This window comes from Gorilla gorilla, chromosome 5 (genome assembly GCF_029281585.2).
Source record: "Gorilla gorilla gorilla isolate KB3781 chromosome 5, NHGRI_mGorGor1-v2.1_pri, whole genome shotgun sequence".
Taxonomy (NCBI): Eukaryota; Metazoa; Chordata; class Mammalia; order Primates; family Hominidae; genus Gorilla; species Gorilla gorilla.
Window position 1 is genome coordinate 161388425 of NC_073229.2, and position 25961 is coordinate 161414385.

The window sequence follows — 25961 nt, forward strand, 5'->3', positions numbered from 1 at the left end:
GGCATGAATAATGGTTCAATAACATGAATTTCTGGTAACCAGAAATAATGTAGGAGGAAAAAAATTAAGTTTAGACACAAAACTGTGTTGGAAAGATGACGCTCTTACTAATTTTTTTTTTTTTGAGACAAAGCCTTGCTCTGTCACCAGGCTGGAGTGCAGTGGCGTGATCTCAGCTCTCTGCAACCTCTGCCTCCTGGATTCAAGCGATTCTCCTGCCTCAGCCTCCTCAGTAGCTGGGACTACAGGTATGCACCATCACGCCCAGCTAATTTTTGTGTTTTTAGTAGAGACGGGGTTTCACCATGTTGGCCAGGATGGTCTCAATCTCTTGACCTTGTGATCCGCCTGCCTCGGCCTCCCAAAGTGCTGGGATTACAGGCATGAGCCACCGCGCCCAGCCAATGCTCTTACTAATTAACACAAATGGAAGCAATGACTCTTAAGAGCCAAAAGATACGGAGAATATAATCCAACCCTCTCATGAGGCTAAGCGATTTGCCCACAGCCACCAGGTTTGGTCAATCACTCTTGGAAAATAGCGTATACCAATTCATCAAAGTTTGAGGACAAGGGAATAAAAAACAAAATATAATATTGGCGATGAGAAGGCAGGATTACTCTTATTTATAGACAATACGTTTGTACACTGGGAAAACCAATCAACTAAAAACCATGAAGAAAAAACAGTTTAGATGTTGGCTAGATACAAAAACAACTTGTAACAATAGTTTGTGTGTGCGTGTACATGTAGACAGCCATTCAGGAGCCACAATGTAAGATGACATTCCCATAGGCAACAAAAAACAAAATATCAAGGAATACACTTAGTAAATGCTCTACACCTGTATGAAGTAAACCTCTAATGAGGGATGTAAGACTTGAAGACAGAAATAGTCTCTATTCTTGCAGAACATTCAACCCTTGAAAATATTAGTTATTTCTAAACATTTTATAAAGTCAACACAATGCCAACATAAATCCCAAAGGAGTTTAAAATTTGGGGGAAAACTTGGCCAAAAAATTTAGGTCATAGTTCACCTAAAAAATAATTATTGCTGGCAGGGCGCAGTGTCTCACGTCTGTAATCCCAGCACTTTGGGAGGCCGAGGCGGGCAGATCATGAGGTCAGGAGATTGAGACCATCCTGGCTAACACGGTGAAACCCTGTCTCTACTAAAAATACAGTAAGTAAATAAATAAATAAATAATTATTGCTAAGAAATATGAGCAATGAACATTGGCTGAAAGTATTCAGGAAAGCCTCAGAAGTCAAAACAGCCTGTAATTGCAGCACTTTGGGAGGTTGAGGTAGGCAGATTGCTTGAGCACAGGCATTTGAAGCCAGCCTGAGCAACATGGCAAAACCCTGTCTCTACAAAAAAATACAGAACATTAGCCAGGTATGGTCATAGGCGTCTGTACTAGCTACTTGGGGGGCTGAGGCAGGAGTGTTGCTTGAGCACAAGAGGTTGAGGCTGCAGTAAGCCATGTTTGTGCCACCGCACTCCAGCCTGGGTGACAAAGCTAGACTCTGTCTCAAAAAAACATAAAATATATCCCAGTATAATGTGTATTAAAAGTGTGATACATAGACGGGAAAAGACCGAACAACAAAACTGTTCCAGGAGTGCTGAGAATTTGGCATGTGATAAATGTGACATTTGAAATCAGTATAGAAAAGTTAGATAATTTAATGAATAGTATTTGGGATAAGTAATTTGTTAAGGGAAATATATGAGTTGAGTTGTATCCTCAAAAAGATGTGTTGAAGTCCTAACCCCTGGTACCTATGAATGTGATCTTAACTGGAAACAGTGTCTTTACAGATGTAATCAAGTTAAGAGGAGGTCATACTGGATTAGAGTGGGACTAATCAATCCAATTGACTGGTGTCCTTATAAAGATCTGGACACAGAGACATACAGAGAAGAACGCCAGGTGACAAGAGGCAGAAATTGGAATAATGCAGCTGTTAAGTCAGAGAATATCAAGGATTGACAACAATCACTAGAAACTAGGAAGGGGCCCTCCACCCCTAGAGCTTTCAGATAGAATCTGGCCCTATTGAAACCTTGATTTCAGACCTCTAGCCTCTGAACTGTGAGATAACAAATTTCTGTTGTTTTAAGCCACCCAAGTTTGTGGTAATTTATTACGGCAGCCATAGGAAACTAAAACAAAAAAATAAAGCTGGATCTCTATCTCTGTCCTCAAAGGAAAAGAATCTAGATGGATAGAAGAATTAAATGTAAAACAATCACCACCAAAGACCAGAAGAAAACATGAGTGAAAACTTCTATCTTTCGGGGAAAGGGGAAGGGCTTTTTAAAAATAGAAGGAAATAAATAAATTTGACTTTATAAACATCTTAAACATCTGTGTGGTAAGTCAAAAGGCAGGAAATTATACAATAAATCTGTAACTCAGGGCAGATAAAGGGTAGTAAGAAAGATATAAACAGCCCATAAAAAAATGGACAAAGAACAAGATGAGTTGGCATGAAACTATAAATAAGATAGAAAAACATGCTCAAATTTACTAAGGAAATGCAAATACATTTAATGTGTAAAGTGTTTTACCGAGATTAAAGACTTATTTCAGTCAATTAGCTAGGGTGTAAAAACAGGTACTTCATTCACATTTGATGGGAGTACACATTGGTATAATCATTTTGGAGGGCAGTATTACCTCTTGCTTGGCTATTTCAATTATTTTCATATTTTTGCTTTTCCCATTCTAATGTGTGCATTGTTCATGTAAAGTTTTTTTTTTTTTTGTAATTTTCCCACAAGAGAGATCAAAGTCTGTTGAAAGATACTACTTTTGTGGAATGTGATATGTATGGGGTATCAGTTTGAAAAGCAATTTACAAGACATTACCCCAAAATCAGTGACTATACCAGTTCCACTGCAAACCACACCACTACTTTTTTCACTAATAGCATCTCATTTGTAACTTGCATTTTTAAGTGAAGAGAAATATCTTTCCAGAAACCAAAGAAATATGATTTGCTACTCATGTAAATTGTATTTCGTTTTTTTCTGGTCCATTAATTCACAGATTCATATTAATTTCTGAATATTTCTATCCTCTTAGTAATTCCAAGAAATCCTTGGGTAACATATATATTAACTCTTGGTTTGCCTCTCACTGGGGATTCTTTCCACACCATGTAATTCTCAAGGTTCCATCCATTTCCATGGCTCTGCCCACCACCTTTATGCTAGATTCCTCAATCCACATGCTCTACAGCTAAATCTTTTCTTCTCAAACCACTTAGAACAGTGTTCTGCACACTGGGTGTTAAGCACTGAAATACAGACCTATAAGGACCATTTAAAAATATTATTTTTAGGGTTGTTTTAAATATTAAATATGAACAATTAGCAAATAATCCTATAGCATTAATGCATGGAAACAAGCAGTGGATATAAAAATATTCTGCTTAACTATGAAAGACTGCCTAAGTGCTTGAATAAATGAATACAAAAACGAGTTTTAAAATTCTTTATTTAAAAATCTCTAACTGTAATGTTTCATAAAAAATATACACGTTTCTATTTACATATTCCATTAATTCTATTAGTTTGAATTAGATTTTAAGTCCAATTTTGAAATGCTTGCAGAATTTCTTCTGAAATTACCACTTAAAATTACTGTATGCATAAACTTACAAAAACATATGCTATACCAAGGCAGAGAAAAGAAAAAAAGTGAAGTGGCTACAAAGGTCCCTGGGGCATCACCTGCTCACCTAGGAACCAGGAGTACTGGATACTGTTCCCTGTTACTGGTAACCTATCTGGATGTAAAGGTTCATAAGTTACAATGCTTTTTTTGTTTAAAAAAAAAAAAAAGTCTGTACTTTCCAAGCCAAAAGTGAAAATGCCACACATCCTCTTTACGCTTTTATGTAAACTAAGTCACTCCATTTGGTTGATACCAACTAAGATACAATTTCTGAGATCATAATCTTTTCATGAAATTAAAGCAGAAAACTGTCCAGGAAAATCAGACTTCAAAGTTGGTGCATCTTAGCTGATCTCATGAAAATTCTTTGGAATCTTCTGTTGGTCTATAACCAATCAAGGACTCTTTACCGCTATCATCCACAAGTAGATCCACTAGCACATGTGGTTTATCATAACCAAAGGAGGTGGGGGCTTTTATTACTGTTATGAGCTCCTGTCCTTCTGTTTTTATTTCACCTTTATTATTTGGGGGAAATTCTGAGTCAGATAAGGAGCTATGTGATTCCAGACAGCTGGAATCAGTATCAAAATCATTTCTGGAGTGATCACTCTCAGAACAATTTCTGGAGTGATACGAGTTTAAAGCGATGCTGCCAGGTTCAGACTGGTTACTACTTAAAGGTGAAGAACTCTCTCTCTCTACTGGAGTCAGATGGCTGCCCGGGGCCACGTCAGGAATATTTTCTTCAGTAGTCACCACTTCTGTTATACTAGAAAGTTCTTCTGTATGTTCCACTTTTCCTGGATTGTCTTCGGTATGCATGCCTGGAACTGTTGCTGGAGACAACGGCTCTTCACAGACCACCTCCTTTTCTAAGGAAAATGGCTGGTATGACGTGATGAGTGATACATATTTTGATTCAGGTTTTGTCTCTAAAGTAGCACTTCTTACCACAGAGATCTATGGGGAGAAAAATTGATTAAAGATAAAAAATTGTTAAGCTTAAGTGCCTACCCTCAAAAAAAACAAAGGTCTGAAGTAATGGACCACCAAATGGCACATTTAGGATAATGGGTGAATCAGATGTTGCCTTTTCTTTTTAATGAAAGGTGCCATAGTAATATTAAAAACAAAGTTTTAGAATTTTTAAAAAGCCATCAGATATCTTACTAATATATGTTGCTTTTTGTATGTTACTGTGATGGTTAATACTGAGTGTCAACTTGATTGGACTGAAGGATACAAAGTATTGATCCTGGGTGTGTCTGTGAGGGTGTTGCCAAAGGAGATTAACATTTGAGTCAGTGGGCTGGGAAAGGACGACCCGCCCTTAACCCGAATGGGCACAATCTAATCAGCTGCCAGCATGGCTAGAATGTAAGCAGGCAGAAAAATGTGAAAAGAGAGACTGGCCTAGCCTCCCAGCCTACATCTTTCTCCCATGCTGGATGCTTCCTGCCCTTGAACATCGGACTCTGAGTTCTTCAGGTTTGGAGCTTGGACTGGCTCTCCTTGCTCCTCAGCCTGCAGATGGCCTACTGTGGGACCTTTGATCGTGTGAGTTAATACTAAATAATACTAAATAAACTCCCCTTTATATATATACAAAAAATATAATTAATATTATATATTATATATTATATAATATATTATATATTATAATTTATAATATATTATATAATATATAATATATTATATATTATATATAATATATTATATAATATATAAAATATATTATATATAAAATATATAAAATATAAAATATATAAAATATAAAATATATAAAATATATAAAATATATAATATATATTTATATAAAGGGGAGTTTATTTGGTATTATATATCTTTATATATATATTCCATTAGTACTGTCCCTCTAGAGAATCCTAATACAATTATCTTCCACATGTACGCACATTATGTTTACAAAGTGGGCACATCTACTTAAGTAATATTCTCATTACTTGCCTTCATCATTATAATTTTTAGTAGCTCATATTATTTCTTTATACTGATAAATAATTTAATAGATGGGGAAATGTTTCCAATTTTTACTAGCTATGGAACATGTTAAATATCCTATACATCTTTTTATTTATGAAATTATTTCCTTATAATACATTTTTTAAGAGTGGAGTGACCATATCGAAGAAATGGTATGTTTACGTCACTATTACACTGAATACCCACTGTGTGCTTTTCTTCTTACCAGGGCTAGATTACTTTTCACCAGCATTTACCCGTTATGCCACTGCTGGTACTACTGGATATCCAGGTTTCTTTTTTCTTCTCTAGCGCGTGTAAAATGGCATACTGCAAGGTTACTTTGTGCTTAATTACTAGTAAGAATAAAATATTATAATTCATTTGTGAGTTGACTACTAACCGTTGAGGGTTCTTATCCACTTTAAAGGTAGTTTTTTTATAGCAAATTTTAATGTGCCCTTTGAGCATCACAGATATTATTCCTGTCATATTTGACTCAAATAGATACTATTCTGTTACCTTTAAATGTTCTTTACATCAAAGGCTTTGAAATGTTGGACATTAAAATCATCAAACTCCTACAATAGTCTCATTTTTGGCCAACTTTCCTTTCATACTCCAACCATAATGAAGTGTTTCTGTATTTGCCGATCTTTCAAAGTCATGCTTTCTTGGCTCTGGACCTTAGCACATTCTGTCCCCTAGTGCCTAAACTCCTGTATGTCCCTCAAGACTGCTCAGGCATTGCCTCTGGAAAAGCCATGACTAACCCCACCCCAAAGCTGGACAAAGTCCTCATGGGCTCAGGTATAAATCTTTGAATCTATCACATGTTATATAGCCAATGTATACTTATCTTTTCTTCCCCCTAGACTTTAAGATCTTTAACAGAATTGTCTCACCGTGTTTTTCCCTGAGAATAAAAAAAAAACAAAATACTTGCTGCACAGCAAAAGACACAGTATGTGATTTTGCATGTGTGGTAGATTGACTGATTGATGGCAGGTGACATCTTGTTGAATATCGTTCTACTTTAAAAACATAATTTAAGAAACTATCAAAAAAGGTTCAAGTTAACTTTTTAGTGTATATAAAAAAATTAAATACATTACCAAGGACTTGGGTAATATTATGCTTTTTTCCTTCAATGGATTAATCTTCTTAATATAAAAACAGATGAATACCAGGCTAAGCACTAGAAAGAGTAGTAAAGCAGCAACAACTGGAATCCAAAGAGAACCTTAAAAAAGGCAGAAATCACAAGTTACAATTAAGATGGAATACTGCCATTATCTATCAAAAAGTCTTAGTGCCATTCTTAAATAGATTTACACATTAGTGAATATGGCCAGAGTTTTAAAGAACACTGAAGGAAGCAGAAGTTAGGAAATCTGAGTAAAAAATTAGGTATCTGTCTTAGATAGCAATATGATTCTTCCCAGCTCTGCAATTCTAGAACTTTCTGGGACTATTCTACTATGACACAACATAGTTAAAATAGCTTTTCTACAATAATTTCCTTACAGCCCTACATACAGTGTGTTTCCAGGGTTACACATTTCTTTCGGTTAAAAATGCAAAAGAATAATTTTAAAAATACCTCTCCTTAGAAACAAATTCTGGCAGCTGGGCACAGTGGCTCACGCCTGTAATCCCAGCACTTTGGGAGGTCGAGGTGGGCGGATCACGAGGTCAAGAGATCGAGACAATCTTGGCCAACATGGTGAAACCCCATCTCTACTAAAAATACAAAAATTAGCTGGGTGTGGTGGCATACGCCTGTAGTCCCAGCTATGTGGGAGGCTGAGGCAGGAGAATCGCTTGGACCTGGGAGGTGGAGGTAGCAGTGAGCTGAGATTGTGCCACTGGACTCCAGCCTGGTGACAGAGTGAGACTCCATTTCAAAACAAAACAAAACAACAAAAAAAAAAAAAAAAAGAAAAATTCTGGCAATGTTTATTGCTCTTAAGATGATTTAGCCCCACTCCTCAGAATTTCCTGTTACATTTATTTCACGACTGCAAATACTTATAAAGCTTCACAGATGTACATGCACACAGCAATGTTGCACAGGAATAAAGTCCCCTTAATTATAAACCATACATAAATAATATAAAATAGGAAAGATTTGTTTCCAAGCACATACATCTAGAATCACCATTGTGTACTTTGCTATAATGCTGCCTTTTATTTTTGCAGCACAATCTTCAGTATTTTTTTTTTCATAGTTCTCTCTTCCAAATTAACAGCACTCTAACATATTGTGACAATGTCCGGCATCCTTTAGGGCATTTTGTTACCCAGAATTTTCTAACTATGGAAGTTACTAGTTAATGAATGCTTCTATTACACTTATTACAGGATGTGAAAAAAGTTAAATCATTACAAAAGTAAAAAGGAAAATAACTACAAAACCAACATTAGTGCTGTTAGAAGTCCCACGGGCTGAGCAAGTGCTGGCTGCAAGGCATTGAGGCAAGCAGGCAGGGGCTGCTGCTCAGGAGCCACGGCAATGCCACCGTGTGGCCATATTATCAGTGCAGTTTATAATTCAGGCTAAAAACAAATCTGCGGCATTTGCATTATTTCAAATTTTGAGCATTAAGAAGGGTTTTATTTTTCAAATAGCATAATGAAAATGAGCATAAAATGCATTGCACTGCTTTAAATCACCTATTTGAAACCTTCATATAATGGCTTGAAGTTATTAGTATTGAATTTTAGGTGTTTGTTCTGACTCTTCAGCCTATATTTCCATTCCTCGAAAATATACTTGCATCATAAAATTTTAAACCTATGAAATCTATTCTAAAAAAATCCTAAGGAAAAAAATACATGTATACACACACACACACACACACACACACACAAAGATAATCATCAAAGCATGAGTTATAATACATGCTTAAAGCAATACACAAAATCATATATACTACACAATATGATCATGTCTATGTAGAAAAACTAAAGAAAATATCAAACTGTGAATAATGGGGTATTTTTGCATGGTAGAACTACAGATTATTTTGTTTTCTTCTGGTTTTTCATATTTTATAAATTATCTATAATGAACACTTACATTTCCTAACTGCAAAGAAAAGTCCAAACTTCTTTAAGGTTCCTGACACCTGAGAGTAACAGTTCTAAAGTTCAAGTTCTAGCATATATATCTCTACCTCCCCACCCCCCACATTAAAAGATGAAATAAAATTAATTATTGTAAAATGTTATAAAAATGACCCATTATCTATTATTCAAACCCATCTATAAACTTTTTTGGATATTAATCTCAAGTCTTTGTCCAGTCCACGTCATACAGTTGTAACCAGTGATCGTTCCTGCTCTTCAGTCTTTAAATTACAATCCCTATAAAGAACATTTTAGTGGATTCATAACATCTTGCCATGGTGAAGTAACAAACTGACTTATAATTCATAATCCTGAAATGCAAACATTTGTGTAGTTTTATGTACTTATTATATATTTTTTCTTTCCTGGGTCAAGGGGCCATCACATGGCTTTCCAAATTAGTTGTTCTATATCTTTAAATGTGTGAGAAACTGCTTTATTTTTAATTTTGAACTTCTCTAAGGAATGGAACTAATGCAAATGAATATTGTTAAAACAGATCTTTTGAAACTGCAAATGAGTTTGCTTTCCTCACATGATCCTATTTTAGTTACTGCTCCCTCTATATTTAGAAAAAAAATGGCAAGAACTTACCTTTTATGCTGCTATTGAAAATGGTAATACAAACTTCTTTTGATTTTTCAGTTGTAACACCCCATACATGTAAGACTCCTTCTGCTGAAACACAGTACTGAGAATTCAGTGAGGACACTGGAATCGCTAACTGGCACTGAAGCTCGTCACAATCATCTTCCTTCTGTGTGAGTATTTTATACTGGATCTAGATGGAAAAAGAAAACAGTGAAAATGCACAGCTTCTTTTAATCTGGAAAAAAAAAATCACCATATTAAGTCCTGGTCAAACAACTGAAGAAATATATATGACTGACTTGAACATGTCTAAAAATAGCTTTACTATCAATAAGTCAATTTGTTACTTCAACACAGCACGATACTATGCATCTGTTATATTCCTTATAAAAACGGTAAATCTAAAAACTCAAATTGCAGGAATGTTTATTGTTAGTTGTTAAACTAACAAATGTTCATTTGTCCTATTCATTTGTCCAGAAACTTAGCTGGTGGGAAACAGAAGTATTAATATTACTTTACGTCACCGCTAATGAGGAAGAAAATCCTCATTTTACCAGTGGAGCAATGGAGGTGTACTGGGAAAAATCCTAGATTAGAGCCATTCTGCTAAATGAAGCAAATAAAAACTAAATGTATTCACATGGTCAGTGTTAGTGACTAACTCTGTATCATTTTTGCTTTAATAGCATTCACATATTTTTCTTATCAAATCTATGATCTGTGAGTCTTGCTTGAATATTTATAAGCATCCTATTTTCATTACACTATAGAAAGCAACAACTTTTGCTAGCTACACAAGAATTTCCATTATGAAAAATGTGAAACACATACCTCACTTCCGTTCATTCTCACATACACATTGTACACCCTAATGTAACAGGTAGTTTCGGGATCATAATCGACTTCCTGCTCGTCTCCATTTACAAAAACTGAAGGGTGAAATATGTCAATCATGATTTGCTTCTCCTCCTTTCTGATATCCAGTTTAGGTGGTCCAATTTTTCCTGGGGAAGGAGGAGGAGGAAGTATAATAAGTACTGGCCTTGGAACTAAATGGTACATTTCATAAAATTACCAGAATCTATCAATCAACCTACTCTTTTTGTTCTGGTTGTTCTAAAGCAGGACCACATTTAAACCACTCCACAAATATCTAGAAGATAGTCTCGGGGTCCTTAATAAACAAATGTTTCATAAATCTCAGGCAAGAAGTACTCTTATTTAATCTAAATGCCTATTTAGCAGTTTAATTTCATTTCTAGTTGTAAATAAAAATAGTTATAAACTTTGGTTAAAAAAAGACTTCACATAATATAAACTCTATTAAGTAATTTTTCCTTTATCTTTGCTTCTGTGGATTAAGAAGCCTGGATTCTAAAAAACGTTTCAGAAATGGCATTAGTTTTTTTCCCTCATCAAAACTCTTTTTACTGTGAAAAATCAGAACTTATTCCATAAATATTTATTAGGTATTTGATGTTTGAGACTTTGTTGTGAACCATTTATCTAGTCTTCACATATTACTGTGTACCACTGTGTGCCAGGCAGGTCTGTTTTTAACCCATCAGTGTATCCTCAGGGCCCAGTATACTTTCCGGCACGTAGTAGGCCCTTGATAAATCTGTACGGAAAAAAATCTAACATGCAGATGGTGTGGTAATCATATGACAAAAGTGTGGACTCTGGGGAAGAAAAGTATTTAAAGGGTAAGGAGAGAAAGAGCCTGTAGAAGAGACCGAGGTGGCACAATCTAAAAGGCAGGAGCAGAGAAAGGAAGTGAGGCTAGAGGGAAAGGGACCCAAGGGCTAGAAGACTAGGGAGGAGTCAAGTGACTAAAGGTGTCTTTTACCCAGGAGTCAGGGTCTGAGAGCTAAGGCAGGATGTCATAGTTGGAATACAGGAACTGGAATTAAAGATTCAAGAGTTTGAGGTGACAGCAAACATCAGGTACACTATGGGAGTGGGATGCTGGAAGACTGAAGACCTGAAAATCATAGTGGCTGAAGAGAATAAGGAACTCTGCAATTTTTTAATGTATTAAGGTGGTATTCAGGTTCCCCAGGCATTAAGAATAAGAGTTAGCTGCCAAAGTCCTTAGTGAATATAACTTACAAATGAATGACAAAAGATGGGAAGGGCAAGGCTGGTGCAGGGGACCGCTGGGCAGCACAGACCCATAATTGTATGAAGTGGAAATGTCATGGCATAGAAGCAGCTAAGTGATGGCCACCTGTTAGCCCTATTTTGTGGGGCTTGAAAGAAGGGGAGGATACAGGTTGAGTATCCCATATCCGAAATGCTTGAGATCAGTAGTATTTTTGGTTTCTGAGTTTTTTTTTCTGGATTCTGGAATATTTGCATTATATTTACCAGTTGAACATTCTAAATCTGAACATCCAAAATGCTCCAATGAGTATTTCCTTTGAGTGCCATGCTGGCGCTCAAAAAATTTCAGATTTTGGAGCATTCTGGGTTTCTAGACTTGGGATGCTCAACCTGTACTGACTCTAAATTCCTCCAAGTGTTTCTTAAGCATTGTGATAATTTTCAGCAACTGCTAATAAAAGCAAACATACAGAAGACATGTATAAATATTTTCCAATTTAAAATTTACATGTGTACACATTCTACTCACCATCTCGGCATACAGCAAATTCTTCTGACTTTGCATAGGCAGATTCTTTTTGTCCAACCCTGGCTTTAACTCTGACCCAAAGAGAATTTGATGGATCACCAACATGATCAGAAATATTACAATAATGATGAGAAATATTGATGCAGGCATCAATCCATTCTGAATTCTTAACACTAAAAAGAATAAAAAAATGCGAAGATAACTTTTATTGTTATTAAATAAACTCAAACCATTTCTGTCTGTGCTTTGCTTTTTATTCACAGCACAAAGCGGTAGAAAGAGCAGAGCTAAGAATAGGATGGAGACGCTAGAGAAAGTAGGAAACCCTTACTCTTTAGTTAGAAGAACTACAAACTCTGTTACAGTAAAGAGGCTCAATTCAAAATGTAAGACCTATGCAAGCCACATTCCACATTCAATTTTTTAAAAATCTGTTTTTTTAAACAACTCTAAATTCCATTTATATATGTTAATTATAGGAGTAAGCACATTAAAAAAACTAACAGTTGTCAAAAAAGTTTTTTGAAATTTATATTGTTCTACTAAAAATACACTACAGGAAGATGACACAGTAACTATTAGCTTTATTTGTCATGCTAATCTCAGAAGTTTAGTGATACTTCTCTATTTCAATACTGATAAGGAAGAGGAAATAAGAGGCAAGAAATATTTGGCAAAGAATTTGCATCTTTAGTACTTTTGGACCTCTATAAGCAGTTTAGAATGTTTTGCCACGTGGGAAGGATGATGAAAGAACACAGTTGTGGAATTTCCAAGGACCTAAACAAAAATGGAATAAAAAGGATAAATAAAAGAGTGACACTCACCCATAGTTCTTTACCTCTACGGTAAAAACAGGGACCTGTGGCATGATCTGGTACTCCCAATATACGATAGGGTTCATGTTATAGGATTCAATTGTAACATTAGTTGGTGTCGGCACTGTAAGAAAATAAAAAAGTAAAAGGGACAATTGTAAGAAACTAACATTAACATTGGAAAGCCTTATTGTAAGATGCCACATTGCCCAGATACGTATATTTGAAGAAAAGTAGAATTCATCAGGATACCAAAATTATTTAAATGAAGAGTAGACATCTAGAAATTAATTTTATTGAAAAATCTATAGAAGAGTTCTGATTCGTTTTAAATTATGGAAACATCATTGCAATATAAAGGAAACACAAATACAGCATGAAGCAATAAATTCCCTTAATATGATATAAGTTTTATAATCAAATGCACTGATTATTAATAATCCTCATTTCATCACTAGAATTTTCAATATTTGATACTACAGATTGTATTCAATGTTGATAGGGTTTGGCTGTGTCCCCACCCAAATCTCAACTTGAATTGTATCTCCCAGAATTCCCATGTGTTGTGGCTTGGACCCAGGGAGAGGTAATTGAATCATGGGGGCCAGTCTTTCCTGTGCTATTTTCGTGATAGTGAATAAGTCTCATGAGATATGATGGGTTTATTGGGGCTTCTGCTTTTTGCTTCTTCCTCATTTTCTCTTGCTGCCACCATGTAAGAAGTGCCTTTCTCCCCCGCCATGATTCTGAGGCCTCTCCAACCATGTGGAACTGTAAGTTCAATTAAACATCTTTTTCTTCCCAGTCTTGGGCATGTCTTTATCAGCAGCATGAAAAAGGACTAATACAGTAAATTGGTACCAGCAGAGTGGGGCATTGCTGAAAAGATACAAGAAAATGTGGAAGCAACTTTGGAACAGGGTAACAGGCAGAGACTGGAACAGTTTGGAGGGCTCAGAAGAAATAGGAAAATGTTTGGAACTTTACTTAAGAGACTTGTTGAATGGCTTTGCCCAAAATGCTGATAGCAATATGGACAATAAAATCCAGGCTGAGGTGGTCTCAGTTGAGGTGAGGAACTTGCTGGGAACTGGAGCAAAGGTGACTCTTGCTATGTTTTAGCAAAGAGACTGGCGGCATTTTGCCCCTGCCCTAGAGATTTGTGGAACTCTGAACTTGAGAGAGATGATTTAGGGTATCTGGTGGAAGAAATTACTAAGCGGCATAGCATTGAAGAAGTGACTTGCGTGCTGTTAAAGGCATTCAGTTTTATAAGGGAAGCAGAGCATAAAAGTTTGGAAAATTTGCAGCCTGACTATGAGACAGAAAAGAAAAACCCATTTTCTGGGGAGAAATTCAAGCCGGCTGCAGAAATGTGCATAAGCAGCAAGAAGCCTAATGTTAATCCCCAAGGCCATCGAGAAAATGTCTCCAGGCCATGTCAGAGACATTCACGCCAGCGCTTCCCATCACAGGCCCGGAGGCCTAGGAGGAAAAAGTGGTTTCGTGGCCAGGCCCAGGGTCCCCGTGCTGTGTGCAGCCTAGGGACTTGGTGCCTTGCGTCCCACCTGCTCCAGCTATGACTGAAAGAGGCCAACATATAGCTTGGGCTGTGGCTTCGGAGGGTGGAAGTCACAGGCCTTGGCAGCTTCCACATGGTGTTGAGCCTATGGGTGCGCAGAAGTCAAGAATTGAGATTTGGGAACCTCTGTTTAGATTTCAGAAGATGTATGGAAATGCCTGGATGCCCAGGCAAAAGTTTGCTGCAGGGGCAGGGCCCTCATGGAGAACCTCTGCTAGGCCAGTGTGGAAGGAAAATGTGAGGTCGGAGCCCCCACAGAAGTCCCTGCTGGGGCACTGCCTGGTAGAGCTGTGAGAAGAGGGCCACCATCCTCCAGACTCCAGAATGGTAGATCCGCTGACAACTTCTGGAAAAGCTGCAGACATTCAATGGCAGCCTGTGAAAGCAGCTGAGAGGGAGCCTGTATCCTGCAAAGCCACAGGGGCAGAGCTGCTCAAGACCATGGGAAGCCACCTCTTACATCCGCATGACCTGGATGTGAGACCTGGAGTCAAAGGAGATCATTTCGGAGCTTTAAGATTTGACTGCCCCACTGGATTATGGACTTGCATGGGCTCTATAACTCCTTTGTTTTGGCCAATTTCTCCCATTTGGAATGGCTGTTTTACCCAATACCTGTACCCACACTGTATCTAGGAAGTAACTAGCTTGCTTTTGATTTTACAGGCTCACAGGCAGAAGGGACTTGCCTTGTCTCAGATGGGACTTTGGAATGTGGCCTTTTGGGTTAATGCTGAAATGAGTTAAGACTTTGGGAGACTGTTTGGAAGGCATGATTGATTTTGAAATGTGAGGACATGAGATTTGCAGGGGCCAGGGGCAGCATAATATGGTTTGGTTCTGTGTCCCCACCAAAATCTCAACTTGAATTGTATCTCTCGGAATTCCCACGTGTTATGAGAGGGACCCGGGGGAAGTAATTGAATCACGGGGGCTGGTCTTTCCCATGCTAGTCTCGTGATAGTGAGTAAGTCTCATGAGATCTGATGGGTTTATCAGGGGTTTCTGCTTTTGCTTCTTCCTCATTTTTCTCTTGCCACCACCATGTAAGAAGTGCCTTTCGCCCTTGCTGTGATTCTGAGGCCTCCCCAGCCATGTGGAACTGTAAGTCCAATCAAACATCTTTCTCTTCCCAGCCTTGGGTATGTCTTTATCAGCAGCATGAAAACAGACTAATACAAATGTCTACAGAGGAACTGGCTACATTAAGGATGGCCAATTTCACTCTAAAATACAATCAACCTCTCAACTCTACACATACTACTATTTATGCCTTCCACACTTTTTCTATAGTACAGGAATAGATACCTAAAGATTGAACAATGGAGCCACACATTCCAGTTTCATCAACATTCTGCTCTCTGGGGTGTGCAGGGCTTTTTACAAAACATACCCAACATTTCTTCTTGCCTTCACTCTTTTAAACCTTTCAGAAAACATCTGTTGATAAGACTTGAAAGAGTCACGTAAGAGAACAGACAGAAGTCATTTTAACATCTAATCAGACACTGCCAAAATCTAGTTATTAAAAGTAGTCATGGGCCAGGTGCGGTGGCCCACGCCTGTAATCCCAGCATTTTGGGAGGCTGAGGTGGGAGGATCTGTTGAGCTCAGGAGTTGGAGACCCTGTCTCCGCAAATAATTAAAAAATTAGCCAGGCGAAGAGGCCTGTGCCTGTAGTTTCAGCTACTCGGGAGGCTGAGGAAGATTGCTTGAGCCCAGGAGGTCAAGGCTGCAGTGAGCTGTGACTGTGCCACTGCATTCAGTTCTCTTAGAAAAAAAAAAAAAAGGAGTCATTTTTCCCCACTGTTCGGTGTAAAAGGTTGTTATCCAACACCCCTTGGAAAACTGAACACACACACTTCTCCTTTCTCCCTTCACTTCTTTACAGATAAACATGAATGTACACAGTTAGCGATGTGACCCCAAATTTATGGTTATTCAATCTCACCTCCCTGGAACACTCTATTAAACATGATTTACTTATATAACTAAAACAAATAAATGAATGTCCATGTGGATAGGAACAGTGGCTTACAAACATAACTTAAAATCATCCTCAAAAATTGTGAGAGGGACAGAAGTTTCTATTTTTCCAAAGTGCCTTGGATGATAATGATGATGATTTATATTTATATCAAGCAGACTGCTTAAATAAGAAAAATACTCCCTAGGTCAAACATTAATAAATTTGGGTTCTTTCTTGGCCACACTGCTAAATACTTCAGATTTCCTGATCTGTCAAGTGAGGTGTTACTTTCATATCCCTAAGATATTTGCTTACTGCTGAAGGGAAAATCTATATTTTCCCCAAACAAAAATTCCAATATTCAAGACCAAACTGGTATATTGCCTTAATTTACAATTATTTAACACATATATTTTCAAAGCAGAACATCGATTATGAGTTTTTTAAGTAAATAATAGGCACTAATGGACAATTAAATGCTATCACCATTATTATTTTCTTTTTCTGATTATTTTTTCCTTTATTGCAGTGGTTCTCTGTGGGAAGTGATTTTGTTGCCAGGAGACATTAGGCAATCAATGTCTGTAGACATTTTTGGCTCTCACAACCTGGAGAAGAAGTGGGTGGGGGAGGTACTGCTGGCATCTAGAGGGCAGAGACCAAGGGTGCTGCTAAATATCCTACAATGCATCAGACAGCCTCTACAACAAAAAATAATATAGCCCCAAATGCCAGCAGTGCCAAGGTTGAGAAACCCTGCTTTATGTTTACAATTTAAGTGTTCTTTAAAAAAAAAGTTGAGGAAAAACTAACTTAAAAACAGAATGCTTTACAGTAAACTGGTATATTTCATGGCTCCCCTCAAACAAATGAATAGATTTGGTTATTGCCAAAAGATCTAACTTCTATATTATTTACCAAAATGGTGTAATAATTTGGGCCAAAAGGTTGAGATTATCAAGCTGGGGAGGATCTGAAGATTCAAATACTTCATACTACTAACTTGACCTTTTTGTGGCCAGTGACCAGACACCTAGTTTTTCTCCTTCTGCTTCCAGAAGCACAGCTGAAGGCTCTTGGTACCTGCCATCTCCGGTTCTCTAAGCAACTTCCTTGTAGGTGATCCCTAAGGCACTGTTCTTGCCAGAGTAGCCTTGGCTCTTTGTTTTTTGTAGAGTTCCCATGGCCATTCATAGCAGGGGATAGTGAGGCTTCCTTAAGAGGGTCTTTTTTCTATCACACGTTTGCATCTCAACCTCCTGAAACAACTCAAATACTTCACAATCCATATTTTAGGTAGAAATAAAAGTCATTCCTCTTCACCTGGGTTCAATCAACATTAATATCAAATAACAATCACACATATAAATATACTTTTTCAACCGGAAAACAGAGGTACTTGATGCTAAGAAAACTCATACTAAATCTAAGCCTTCCTTCGGAGACCATTTCTTCATTTTGGCATTTTTTGCCTCTCGAGAGGCTGAGAATTTTCAAACCAGGTGGTCCTGGTTTCTTTTTAACAGTTCTTCCCATGATTGAGCAAAGTCTCACCCGTTACTATAAGACGCAAGAAGAAACCAGCACTCTGGTTAGAAACCTCCTGAGCTAGATTACACAGCTACTCAGACATTCTCTACTTTTGGTGTCACTGAAGGCTACAGTGTCACTCAGCTTTCTGCCACTACATAGCAAGGACCCCCCTTCCCCCTTTTCCAAGACTGGAAATCCTTCGCTTCCTTTTAAGCTCCACTCCCCTCCTTTTGAGACAGTCTTGCTCTGTTGCCCAGGTTGGAGTGCAATGGCATGATCTCTGCTCACTGCAACCTCTGCCTCCTGGGTTCAAACGATTCTCCTGCCTCAGCCTCCCGAGTAGCTGAGATTACAGGTTTGCACCACCAGACATGGCTAATTTTTGTATTTTTAGTAGAGATGGAGTTTCACCATGTTGGTCAGGCTGGTCTCAAACTCCCAACCTCGTGAACCGCCCACCTGGGCCTCCCAAAGTGCTGAGATTACAGGTGTGAGCCACCGGGCCCAGCCTAAGGCTCTCTTTTTAATTATACCCAGTAGGAATGGCTTCATAATGGTATACGCTCAACCTGAAATTCCTGTGAGAAAAAGGCATATAGAAGTCAATCTGCATACTAGAATATCAAACAAAGTGCATTTGTACTTAGGAAGGGGCTACTGAATCACACAATGGAAAACTACAAACAGGAGTAGGCTTGTGCAGCATTAGATTAGTTTTTAACGTGAATCAAAGTATGTTTCCTATAATTTAAGTAAAAGCCTGATATGGTTAGACTAGGACAAGGACTTAAATCACAGCTTTCAAAGCAAGACAGACAGGTGGTAGGAGGAAAATATTTCAATGGTTTATAGCAAAAAGAAATTACTACTAGGTTAAAAGAAAAACTTATAAATTTACACCAAAAGATGTAATCTGTGGTTTTTAGTGCTACCAGAGGAGAAACTATGTGGTTATTAGACATCTGCCTTTGTTTTGCCAAATATTATTTTTTGCCAAATATTATTTGCCAAAATAATATGACAGACATAAGCAGTTTTCTTAAGCTTCAGAATTTTGTAATGTGAGGTTTAAATTGTTATATATTCAGATTAAATTAATTAAGGCTTACAATTAACTTCTAATACATTTACACTATGTAAATAAAAATATATGTAGAAACAGCAAAAGAGTATTATTATCTCTGGGGCTTAAGAAAAGATCTTACCAGAGTGATTTCATGAAATAAGATAATCTTACAGATTTTCCCATCTCTTGAAAATGCCAAGATAGATAGTTTTGTGTAACTCATGTTGCTTTTGGAAATGGACTCAGAATTATTTAATGTATTACATCTGCATACTATCCGGAGTAAACTTTAGCTATTTTAAGATCTAATTCCCAGAACTCCCCTACAACTCACAGCTGATAATTTAAGAAAACTAAACACAGGAGAGAAGAATTTGTTTTTCCTAACACTTTAATTACAATGCAGAAAAAAGGAGGGCCCTGGTTAAAGCCAACTGTTTCCTCAGAAAGCTGATAAGCCAGAAGAGACAGGATATGAAAAAAGAGAGACAACACAAAAGACCAGTGAAGATCAGCAGGTGATACAGAGCAGTGCTATCGACGGGACCATAACAATGTCACAAAGGGCCAAAAAATAGCAGTCGTGATAGCTCTGCAATAAATGTTGGTGAATGTAGGGTGGATGGCAAACTACAGATACCTGCAGAGTATAGTCTGAAGACACTGGCCATTTCCTCTGCATAGATGGGTGACAGGAACCAGGGCTGCTACCTGAGTCCATCCTGTAACCACCAAAAGCATCTGTGTCTCTTTAAAAAAGGACAGCCCGAGGAATTCATCACCCATCTTAACACACTAGTGTAAAAAGACTGTATAAAAGGTTTGTACATCTATGGTGGAACAGGGCTATGGACTCTGCAAAAATCATCTGACAACCTGCTCACCAACCTCTTCATGGGAAGAGCACGCTGAGAAGCATAAGGAAGTGAGGATGAAGTAAACTGTTGTTCTGGATTCTAAGTCATCTGACACTACAACTCAAAAACAAATGTTTCAAATTAAAGCATCTGGATCTTTTCCTTAAGAACAACTCTCAGAGAAGATCTAACACCTTCCCCATGTTAAAGATACAGGGACAGGAATGGGGACTGTCACAAAGGTTTCATCTGCACAGCAAACAGAACCAGCATAAGAAATCCACACTGAATAAATGAAAAGTACCAAATCAAGGCCTTTGTATTTTTGTCAGAACATATTTGATTACAATCTCCCTCCTGAATGGCTTCCAGTGGTGATAAAATGACTATTTTTCTTAATGCTTTCCAACTTTCACCGTAGCAAGGAGCCGCATCCCCCAGGTTTAAGCTGAGTACAGACATTTTGATAATTCTTGCAGGTGATGTTTCAAGTGTTCATTGAAATCTTCTAATTGAAATTTTTCTTTTTAAAGAGCCAGGCATAACACATAGTGGCCTGCAGTGAACTTGTAAGTAACTAACCTCCCCTATATTTTTCCCTCGCACCACCACCAAGTTGGGGCTTATCCAATAAATATCTGCTCAGCCACTTTTCTGACTTGAAATCCAGGGCTTTATTCTTACTCCTATTTATCCAATTTCATCTAGTTGGGTTTGGTCTGGCATTAGTTCTGACTGGACCAGACCAATCTAGTCCCTGAGAGAAGTCATTTCTCAACACTAATTCTCTTTTGGACTAACTCATTCTGAGTTGAAAAACAGTTTAGGAAATGAAAAAACAATGCAGGCCTTTCCAGTTACTAAAAAACCAAACTTTTTTGTCTGTTGGAAGAGATGGAAGAATGAGTTAGCTGCTGAGCCTATTTTAAGTTTCTCATACTGATCTGGTTAAGTTTGTTTTTTTAAAAGCCAACACAATTTCTCACATATGACTAAGGGAATTTAATATTTAAAGATATATTTGTTAAAATAATAATGCACATTATTGAATAATCCCTAACATATTAAGTATTTACTACAAGACGCACAGTGTGCTTACCTTTTTAATGCATTACCTCAGATACTCATCACATCCACCCCGTGAGGGAGACAATGTTACCATACATATTTTACCAATGAGAAAACAAAGGCTTAGAGAAGTTACGTAACTTGACAATATGCAAAGTTTTGTTGGTTTTCATTAAGAAAAATGCTTCCAACATCTTTGTGATCATTTAATAAAATAAGGGGTAAATTACCTCCATATTTAAATTGGAATTGGAGAAGACTATTTTCTGGTCACTTCAAAAGCATCTGCTTCAGGTAATGTTTCCTGATTTTATTACATTATCACAATTATATTATGGCCACTGCAAAAGTTGAACAATGCATTAAAATGAATAATTTCTTAAAAATGCACAAGACCTAAACAGATACCTAGTATTCTGATTACTATGCATTAGGATAATCTAAAATAAAGGCACCTCTTTAATAAGAAAATTACAAGTAAATTCCTTTCTGTTAGGAATTCACTTCATTCTGGTTCAAACCTCATTCTGATTCTTTGTTCAATCAAAATTGAACCATTGATTACTCATCTGGTTTGTAAAGCAACTTCACTACTGGTATGCTGCCAAATTTTTTAAGATAGCTGTTTAAAACTATTACTTTTCTTTAGGTTTTCATACACATACACACACACACAAACACACACACAAACACGAGAGACAAGAGTCCTGCTCTGTTGCCCAAGCTGGAGTGCAGTGGTACAATCATGGCTCACTGCAGCCTAGACCTTCTGGGCTCAAGTGATCCTCCTACCTCAGCCTCCCCAGTAGCTAGGACTACAGGCACATGCCACCACACAGGGTTAATTTTTGTATTTTTTTGTAGAGATGGGTTTTGCCATGTTGCCCAGGCTGGTCTTGAACTTCTGGGCTCCAGTGATCCTTCCGCCGATGTGCTGGGATTACAGGCATGAGCCACTGCCCCTAGCCTAGGTTTTCTTTTAGATAGAACCAAAATATGGTTCTTTCAAAGTCTGTGTGAATCATGAATCAGAATAAAATGAAAAAGAAAATTTAATACCCTATTCAATAAATATAAATAAAAAGTATTATCCTGTGTAGTTTGAATCTCTGAAATAACTATAGAATCCAAAGAAATAGTGAAAAATTTAAACAGTACTCAGAGCTTTATCCTAAAGTCAGATAATTAGTAGGAAGCATAGCTGATAAACTGTACAAGGTCAGTGAAGAGCCTTCCAGTTGGTGTGAAGTCCAGCCTAGCTCTTCAGCTATTACTCAGAGTGGGACACTCATCTGGATGAAGAAAGCCAGTGGCACACCCTGATTCACTTAAAAATATATACTACTTTTATGTGTAAAAGTGCATGAAGAGTGAAACACTACTGATTAAGTGGCACACACAGATTTTATTTTCACTTAAGAAGTATTAATGAAAGCCCATGAATGTAACACAATACATTCCTAAACACCTGGATTTCCTGGAGACTGACTGTATTACCATATTCTCTTGTCTGCTTCCCTGTTCTTACCAGGTCCTCTCATCTAAGATGAACTTCAACTATAGAGTCAAGCCCAGCAACAGTAAGAATAAGGTTGGGAAGCTAAGCAAGAGCCAGAGCATTGTAGGTTTCTTCCTACTTTGGAGATTTTGTGTTTTAAATTAACTTTAAAAGAACAGGGAACACAACAAAATCTAGAGAAATGCACTGAAAAATCTAGAGAAATGTGTTAGAAATGCACTTTAAAAAGAGGGCTCACTGAAACTAATGAAAAGCAAGGCCGGGGTGCTTGTCTCTTCTAGGGGAGTCAGGAAAGGCTTCACAAAAGTGACCCCAGTTTTAAAACGAGAGGTACAGAGACAAATTCTAAAGTTTCTGCAGAATATAGAAGGCTGCAGTTGATCCTCCCACGGGAGGCAGACAGGCAATCCTCCTCCCAGAGCAAGCTACAAGGACGTGCAAATTGTGCACTCATAGGGGTCACACGGTGCACTCATAGGGCCCCGTATTCAGAAGGAAGGGCCTGGCACTTGCTTTAACGCTATGCCTGCGCTAGCGTTATCCTCTTTCTCTGCTGACATCTAGTCAGAGGCCTACTAACTCTTCCTTCTAAATGTTCTGCTAACTGTCCTCTTCTCCACTTAAACTACTTATCGACTCCAACTTAAGCAGCAGCCTCCTAATGGGCCTTGTGTTTACCCTCAAACTATTTTATAAGATGACTGGTCTTTCTAAATGGCATGTCTGATCCTGCATAAAATCATTTCCCTTTGTAATTGATAATCCAATGATGTCAGCATTAGTAAATAATGACTGATTTCAGCAAGGCATAGTGGGTGTATTATTTTGTTGGCTCAACACCTGTACTTCAGGCACGCCATTCCGCTTCTTCTGGTAACCCAACCCAACCCTCTATGAGAATGTCCTTCCCATGCAAGCTGGCACCTGAACCTAGCTGGGCAAATCAGAGCCTTTCCCTGGGATTTTGTTAGAATGGAGGAGGCTGCAAGATGTCAAAACTCAGAAGCTGTCAGCATCCATGATTCCTGCCAAGTGTGGAAAGCTGTCAATACCCAGACAGTTAGAAATAAGAAATGGAGAGTCCTAGCAGTTTGGGTTCCTGGTTCTAGCTTCTTGAGACCCAGCTGGCATCTATAATTTTCTGTTTAACTCTGGTTTTTCTGAGACAATAAATTCCTCTTTTTGCTTAAGTTAATAAAGCTAGGTTTCTTGCTGGTACACATAATATGGCAATTCATTATTTGGTTCCTACTTCTCCACCTAACCTATCTCCCCTTGTAAGCTCTCACACACACTTTACAATAGAACGCTTAATATTCCACGAATTCAACATGCTATCACACCTCTGCACCTCAGTCTCTGCACCTCTGGTTCCAACACTGGGGTCACCTTTGTGAAGTCTTCACTGACTTCCCTAAAAGAGACAAGCACCCCGCCTTGCTTTCCACTAGTCTGTGCCTAAATGCAAGCTCTTACCGCAAAGTACTGCAACTGCCCATGTGGATGACTGACTAGAGCCCAGCAGAGCAGTTAAGAACTTGGACTCTGGAGCCAAATTGAGCAGCTCCCCACTGAGTGGCTATGACCTCTCTGCCAGGTGGGCAGGCCTCTCCGTAACTCAATTTCTCGTCCATAAAGAGAGAGACAAATAACGCCTACTCTAGAAGATTGTTGTGAACACAGAACCAAAACGTGGACCTTTCAAAGTCCGTATGAATCATAAATCATAATAAAAAAAAGAAAACTGAATTGAAAAGGTTTACTGTTTTCTCTGGAGCTCGTAATCACAATTACTCTGCACTTCAGAAGAGCCACCCTCAACATTTGTTTTCTAGGAAATGTCAATAAGCAGGTGGAAATAAAATGCTCCGAAGAACAAACCCGTACGAAGAGACCTACTGCCAAATCTGCTAGGGAGTGCCGGCAATCCACCACTTCCAGACTGAGACCTAAGACGGACTGCCACTTACTTCTCAGCTGGCGACATAATGCATACTTTCCTACCCTAAGCACTTTGAGTCCCCCCCCCCACCCCCGCTAAGAAAGAAGTATTTAAGCCACGAACTGAGACCACGATGCCACATGCTGATCAGGACACTCACAGTCATGCGTCACTTAACGATGGAGATCCGTTCTGAGAAATGGAGAAATGTCCCCTTAGGCAATTTCTTCGGGCAGTAGAAACCCAGACAAACCCAGATGACACAGCCTACTGCTCTTAGGTCGTGAACCTGTACAGCCTGTCACTGCACTGAACACTGCAGGCAACCGTAGCATACTAGTGAGTATCTGCGTATCTAACCATAAAAAAAGGTACAGTAAGGAGACGATATTATAATCTTTGAGACCACGCTGTCCCACATTGACCGGCAACGTCCTTCTGCAGAGCATAATCGTATTTCAAAGTGGATTACAAGAGTCGGAAAAACAAGCGGCGTGATTTGTTGTGGCGGCAACCAGGGAAGAGGCAGGAGAAAGGCAACCGACGAGTGCAAACCACGGAGCCCCAGTCTCGCGACCCCACCTCGCGTCCCGTCGCCCGCTCAGGGCCCGACGCAGGGGTCCCGGGCTACGGCGACCGCGGAGAAGCGGGGCGGGGCTTCCCGGCTGGGGCGGATCCCTCCCTCCCTCTCGTCCCGACCCGGCCGCAGCCCTGCCGCGAGCGACGGTACCTGAGGACGGCCCCAGATCCGCGGTGCCCATCTCAGCCCTGCTCACACCCTGCATGACAAGGGGTAGGAGAAAGAGGAGAGCCATGCTGCTACCGACGGTCGCTGGGTACAACCCCGAGCGCCTACGGGCCCAGCCCAGCGCGGCCCTCCAGCCTCGGCCTTACGTCACTTCCGTCACCGGGGTCTGTGCCGGCGTCGGCAGGAGGCGGGACCAAGGCGTGGGCGGGGTCAAGTCCGGGAAGCCGCAGGAGGCGGGCTCAGGCGCAGCACCCAGCAGTGAGCACGGCGTCGTGCGGTCGGGACCTGGACTTCTGGGTGTGGGAGGAATTTGAGTGCAAAGGTTAAGGTCTTTCAACCTGGCACCCCATTCCGCAATTCTTCTTCCAGTTTTTTTCGGTTTCCTGGGGTTGTGCAAGTTTGCATTAGGCCACAGCCGAGCCACAATCCTTATTTTACTAACTCTTGGACTTCACCTGGGTGTCTTGGAGCCTGACATTTTTAGAAGAGAATGAGACTTCAAAAGCCATTTCCAGTCCCTGCTTTTTCATTTGAGGAACCTGAGACTTAGCTAGTGAAATGGTTTGTGCAGATTCCCACAGCCCAAATCAAATCGGCTTGACCAAGAACTACTTTGTTCTTGGAGAAAAAAACTATTTGCATTACCTTCTCAGCAGTTCAGTGTCAAATCAGTTTATTAGGCAGCCTCTCATGAAGAGGTCTGCTCTCTTACCTCTCTGGGTTTGTCTGTTATTTTGCATCTCTCCTATTCCACTGCAGCCACGTTGCTAAGTCCTTCAGCGCTTGTGCTCAAACATGTGAATGTCTAATGATCTCAC

General features: G+C 39.0%; 1 protein-coding gene across 3 annotated transcripts; it reads right to left on the reverse strand.

Annotated features, from left to right (window-relative positions):
• Positions 1-3497: 3497 nt before the first annotated feature.
• IFNGR1 (interferon gamma receptor 1) lies at positions 3498-25355 on the reverse strand. 3 transcript variants are annotated; one of them, XM_063707890.1, is made up of 8 exons: positions 24556-25015; positions 21165-21275; positions 12869-12983; positions 12042-12214; positions 10238-10410; positions 9407-9593; positions 6796-6923; positions 3498-4657 (listed from the first exon to the last, which is right to left on the reverse strand). In XM_063707890.1, the coding sequence occupies exons 3-8, from the start codon at positions 12943-12945 to the stop codon at positions 4049-4051; spliced, it is 1347 nt and encodes a 448-aa protein (XP_063563960.1). In that variant the 5' UTR covers positions 12946-12983; positions 21165-21275; positions 24556-25015; the 3' UTR covers positions 3498-4048. The 3 variants fall into 3 exon arrangements, with proteins under 3 accessions (XP_063563960.1, XP_004044794.3, XP_018885409.2); XM_004044746.4 differs by lacking the exons at positions 21165-21275; positions 24556-25015 and adding an exon at positions 25126-25355; XM_019029864.4 differs by lacking the exon at positions 21165-21275.
• Between the last annotated feature and the right edge of the window lie 606 nt (positions 25356-25961).